This window comes from Epinephelus fuscoguttatus, linkage group LG13, assembly GCF_011397635.1.
Source record: "Epinephelus fuscoguttatus linkage group LG13, E.fuscoguttatus.final_Chr_v1".
Classification (NCBI taxonomy): domain Eukaryota; kingdom Metazoa; phylum Chordata; class Actinopteri; order Perciformes; family Serranidae; genus Epinephelus; species Epinephelus fuscoguttatus.
The window spans coordinates 7,433,223-7,438,704 of NC_064764.1; the positions used below are offsets into that span (position 1 = coordinate 7,433,223).

At 42.8% G+C, this 5,482-nt stretch overlaps 1 protein-coding gene across 1 annotated transcript; it reads right to left on the reverse strand.

Moving 5' to 3' along the window:
* Positions 1-206: 206 nt before the first annotated feature.
* Positions 207-4,136, reverse strand: mstnb (myostatin b). The gene is made up of 3 exons (XM_049593323.1): positions 3,536-4,136; positions 2,804-3,174; positions 207-1,978 (listed from the first exon to the last, which is right to left on the reverse strand). Exons 1-3 carry the CDS (start codon positions 3,912-3,914, stop codon positions 1,598-1,600), a joined length of 1,131 nt encoding a protein of 376 aa, XP_049449280.1. The 5' UTR covers positions 3,915-4,136; the 3' UTR covers positions 207-1,597.
* Between the last annotated feature and the right edge of the window lie 1,346 nt (positions 4,137-5,482).

Genomic DNA, 5,482 nt, shown 5'->3' on the forward strand with positions numbered 1-5,482 from the left:
TCAATACAAGAAGTTCTTGTGCCCTTCAACTATTCCAGGAATTAACATGAGTCTGAATTGCTACTAAATATACCTTAAATGCAACAGTATAGCCTCACATCTCAGATGCATAGAAAAAAGGGCATACTTGCTTCCTGTGAAGCGCAGTTGACAAGACATACTGTCTGAATGTAACACAGGGACAAAATACTCAAAGAAACAGGACTCAACAAACAAGCTAGAAACTTTATTTGTTAAAACAAGATTATAGAGTTGCTGTATTACATCTTTTATCTTGCTAGATTGTAGTTTTATACATTTACTAACAGTGGTTTAGAAAGGCAACTCCTAATGGAAACAATGGCATATGTATACAATACAAATTAGCAAACATATCAAAATCAGTTTTTACAACTTTTGTAGCAACCAATTCTTTCTATTGGTGTGCCATAGTGCAAACTGTGTTGTTCTTAAGACAGAGTTTAAGCATGATCTCAACATTCATACATCTCGACAATCCATTTTCTCTGTCTTAAACACATTTTATTCTCTTGTAGGCTGCATTCATTGTGCCTTCAGTTCAAGTCCTTCTGTCCAGTATGTGAATTTACAATCAGAATAATTCAAGTGTATCGGGCAGGTCAGGCTGTTTGGTTGGATAGTGAAGATTATGACTGAGGAAGAACGCTCCTCGGTCGGGTATGTTGCTGTATGTATGGCAGAGCACATGAAGACGTGTCAAGACCTAAAGTGCTACTTCACCCTGGTGGAACATTTTTGTGTCAGTAGGATCGCAGGAATGATCAACCACCATGTCACCAGCTGCACTTAAGATTTTAGTCCCAAATTCTCCCAAATTAGAATTTAAAGTTTGATCCAATACAGGAAAAATAATGACATCTGTCTAATTTTCTACGTTAGTAATGTTGCAGTTTTTGGCCTGATTTTAATAAATGGCAGTAATAATGTGAATGTGACGAATGCTTTACATTTTTACCAACTCCTATGAACCTATGTGTGCTACAACATGTTCTACCAGTGTGAAATATGACTCTAAATAGTCTCCGGCTGTGTTTTTCCAAGCCCTTTCAAAAAGTCCATGAGGATTCCTGGTTTCACTCTGAAAACATAACTTGAAAAATGATTATCACAAACACATAGCTTAGCAAAAAGTGTAATAGCTTGTATGTTGGCTACGAGTGGAGTGGAGTAGATGGCGTACGAGTATAATCTGTCGGCACATGTTTATAAATGGACAGCAAAGAACACAGAGACAGGAAAAAAAAGTTTTTGGATAACTTTGATCACTTCTGTCTACAGTCACTTCAAGGTCCAGCATGTGTGTGGATGTGTTTATTTCTGCATCCAGCTTACTTCAAGCCTCTATGGCTAAGATTTCACTGGAGGAAAGAAAAGAAAGCTATGCCGGTGGTGAAAGCGCTGCCCTGCGAGAAGATCGGGCTGTTTGTGGCCTCTACTCTGGTTCTGTTGCACCGTGTTCTGCAGGAAAGCATCGGAACTGGTGGATTGGTTGTGTCAAAAAGTCTGAAGTTGGAGGCCGGACGAAGCCACAGCCCCTCCGTCCTCCCCTCCCTCTCACCAGGATCTCCGTCCCAACTCAAGAGCATCCACAACGGTCCACCACCATGGAGGGGATCTTGCCATAGATGATCTGCTCTTTTCGGTTAAAGTAGAGCATGTTGATGGGTGACATCTTGGTGGGGGTGCAGCAGGGGCCTGCGGTCCCTCTGGGATTGGCTTTGTTCACCAGGTGGGTGTGCGGGTACTTCTGCAAGTGCATGTACTCACACTCCCCAGAGCAATAGTTGGCCTTGTAGCGCTTTGGGGCAATAATCCAGTCCCAGCCAAAGTCTTCAAAGTCCACTGTGAGCGGATAGCGGCAGCACCGGGACTCTGGAGAGTTCTCGTCACAGTCCAGGCCTGAGTCTCTCCTGACACGCCTGGGGCCCTCTGAGATCTTCACCTCCATGAATGGTTGCTGAAACAACAGAGCGTGTGTGAATACTTTGAAAACAGCCGGTTTGCAAAAAGGCGGCAACGTTCAGTGTACATCTTTAAATCTGATGCCCTCGACCTTTGGCAGCTGGTTTTCAAACATGCCACAATAATATTATGAAACTTTGAGTTTTAAAGAAATTAAATCATCTGACGGTTGGTTAACCACAGCCAGTCTAGGTATTCTAATTGCCTCAGAGCCCAGTGCCAGTACTTGAGCCGTATGATAAGTGTTTGTCATTGATAGCAGCAGTGTGTGTGTGTGTGTGTGTGTGTGTGTGTGTGTGTGTGTGTGCAGGCAATTACTTTGATTTGCACAGTCACAGAATACTTTAAGGAATGTGGGGCAGGTGAACTTTTATGTAATCAAGCAATAAGATTTGAGGTTATTGTGGACTGGGCGTTTGTCCAAATGCAGGTGTGCGCCTGCATGGAGTCTGTGTTGATTAACAGCTTTCAAAAGTCTTAATTCTTGATTTAACCACCTGCTGACTCTGCAAAGCCTCTCTGCACACTAAAACCTCTGGAAGTCCAAAGTTAAAACCTTTGGACAGTACAATAGAGAATTCAAAATGCTTTTACGAACCAAACTAGAAACTGCACCACTGGACATGATATTTGTTTCATACAGGATGGTCCAATTATTGTAATCTATTGTAAAAATGATCATATTGATTAGGACAGGCTGCCGCAGCAGTAAATGCTACCAATAGTATTCACTCCTGTATGTTTAGCCTACTAGTTATGACTTAAATTAAAAACTTGATCATAAGGTTTTAGTTTAATGTAAAATAAGGTTTCAGCTCACCAGTCCGTCCTCTCCAGGCTCTGCGGAGGTCACGGCCAAGTCATTTCCCCTTGAATCGAAGGCGTTAATCTCGATGCCCCAGTTGGTCTCCGGCTGCCGCAGCCACACAGTCAACACTTGTTTGACGTCTATACTTTGCCAAGAGCTGACCCCGGCATTCACGTCGATCTTCAGGGAGCGGATGCGTATGTGCCTGTTCCCGTCTGTGACCGGCATCAGGCGGGAGATTTGCAGGAACACAGTGGTCGCCTCGTCCGCCGGTCGCAGATGCACCCAGAGCTGAGCTCGGACTATTCGATTTGCTTGAAACTTTTGAGTGAAAGAAAAAAAGCAGCACTTTGGTTCCCCATCCGCTTGGACGACGGACTCGGCTGGAGACAGACACACAGAGAGAAAAAGTTTAATGACCACGTGCGATCTAAATTTACAGACAGATACACTGGTGTAAATCAACTTCCCTGGCAGATTTGAACTTTGGAAGTGGGCTAATAACGCTTTAATGACCACGCGCCCTGTCAAATGCACCACACCATAGACAGTTTTAAATCTTGGTAATGTTATTATATCCACATTTCCAATAGGCCTATAAAAGCCTGGCAAAGAAGCTACATGTTTTCAAAATAGAGCCCATCCATAGCGTCTCCCGTGCGCCCTGTCCCGTGCGTAAAAACCTATCTTGGAGACATTTGAGCGTGTTGTTTTCATCATGAACAAAGCGAAATAAAAACTTACGTTCAGTGGCCATCATCATTATCGTCTCTGTGGTAGCATGCTCATCGTCCTCCTCCATAACCACATCCTTGTTGTCATCTCCCAGCACGTCGTACTGGTCGAGAAGCTGCTGCAGCGGTGGCGCTTTGGGCAGGAGCTGCTTCACTATATCTCGGCTGATATTAGGAGCTTCTTTCATCCGCAGTTTACTCAAAATCTGAGATTTAATCGCGTTTAATCGCATGGTTTTGATCTGCTGCCGGACCTCGCAGGTTGCGCACTGCTCCGTGTCTTCTGGGCTGGTAGCGGAGGGCTGCTGGTGCGTCTCTTGGTCACTCAAAACTACTGGACCCAAAGCAATCAGCAAGCCAAGATACAGCACAATCTGAGAGAGATGCATTGTCTCTAAAGTGTGCAGTTTGGTTTAAAAAGATCCCTCGGTGTGTGCTGGACCTAATGCGCGACTGGACTGAGTTTGGATTAATGTCCCACACTGATAGGCATCATACTTTATTAGCGCACACCTTTTTATACTCCAACTTTAGCCTCTTTTGTGTCGTCAAAAACTATGATTGGCTGGACAGGCAACAATGAATTTTAACCGACTGACATGAAAACTTTTTTTCGTTGTCAAACCATAAAGGGATGGAGACTGTGAGCATGTGCTCAACGTGTCCACAGATGGATAAATTCACTTTTCTTACAGTGATTGCGCAATGAGCGCAGGGGCGCAGACTGGACTCTCAGTTATAGGCTGTGTAAAGTTGTGATGAATCTGATGGCGTTCACCACCACATAAAAATATCAAAATAACAAAACAGCCTACTAATATCTACTGCATGTTACGAAAGAAAGCAAGATAGGTGGATTGTGTATGGAATAGGACGCTCGCTCCAAAAGAATACACCTTTAAATCAACTGTTTTTATCAAATTTGCGTTTTTAACTGCGAATTATCTTTGATGGCAGATACATGGGCGCTGCTGTTTCTGCCTGGTTGTGGAAATACATTTCATCCTTGAGAAGAAAAAAAAACAGTTACAGTTTGAGCCAGAAGAAATCAAGTCCTTCTCGTCTGTTTAGATCAAGTTCTCATTAAAGAAACTGATTATCAGCCCATGTTAAGTCAAAACTGACAAAGACTTAAAAAATTCAGCAAATATAAAGAAAACCCTCAGTCCAGTATTTGTCCAAATCCTTACCGGTGAAACCTGGTTGTAGCACATGAATAGATAGTGCCATCGTGTGGCAAGTTAACATCATTCACATCAGAAATGCCAACATCTCCAACAGTCACATAGAGACCTGAATGTTTCTGATGATTTGAACAGGAAAATGAATTGAAAAATAGGTTGAAAAACGCATTTTTTTATTCTCCAGGTACATTCAGATTCAACTCATCAGTCTTTTTAAGTGTTTGACATTCATGCGTTGCAGCATGAAGACAGCGGTGAGAGAATTGAACACGTTACCCTCCAAAGACCAAATGATCCACATACAGGACACTAATTATTAGCTTTCTCTGGACGACTCTAATCAAATCTGAATTGATAAAGTTCACAATATTCATCTTATAAAACCTCGCACTAACAGCATGGCTCTTTAGGAATAAGAGAATGCGTTAGAAATGAATAAAGGCAACATAGATATCCAGCTAGATAAAAGGCAGTTTCATAAGTTGGTAGATCTTACACTGACATACATTACAGGGGCATAAATATCGACGGTGCAAGCGGTGCCGGTTGCACTGGGGCCCATGGGGTGGGGGGTCCCATAGAGAGAGTGGTTGGAGGGCCCTTGCAAGTGATTCAACTTGCCACCTCAGAAATACGCCTGTGTTCAAATAAGAACTCACCTGAAAAAACAAAAGCTGATTTCTGTTGTATGTTGCCCACCAGAAGGCATACCCATCTCCATCAGTGTGTCTGTTTTTTCTTTTGCGAAATAGTCAGTAGAAATCTATAACAAA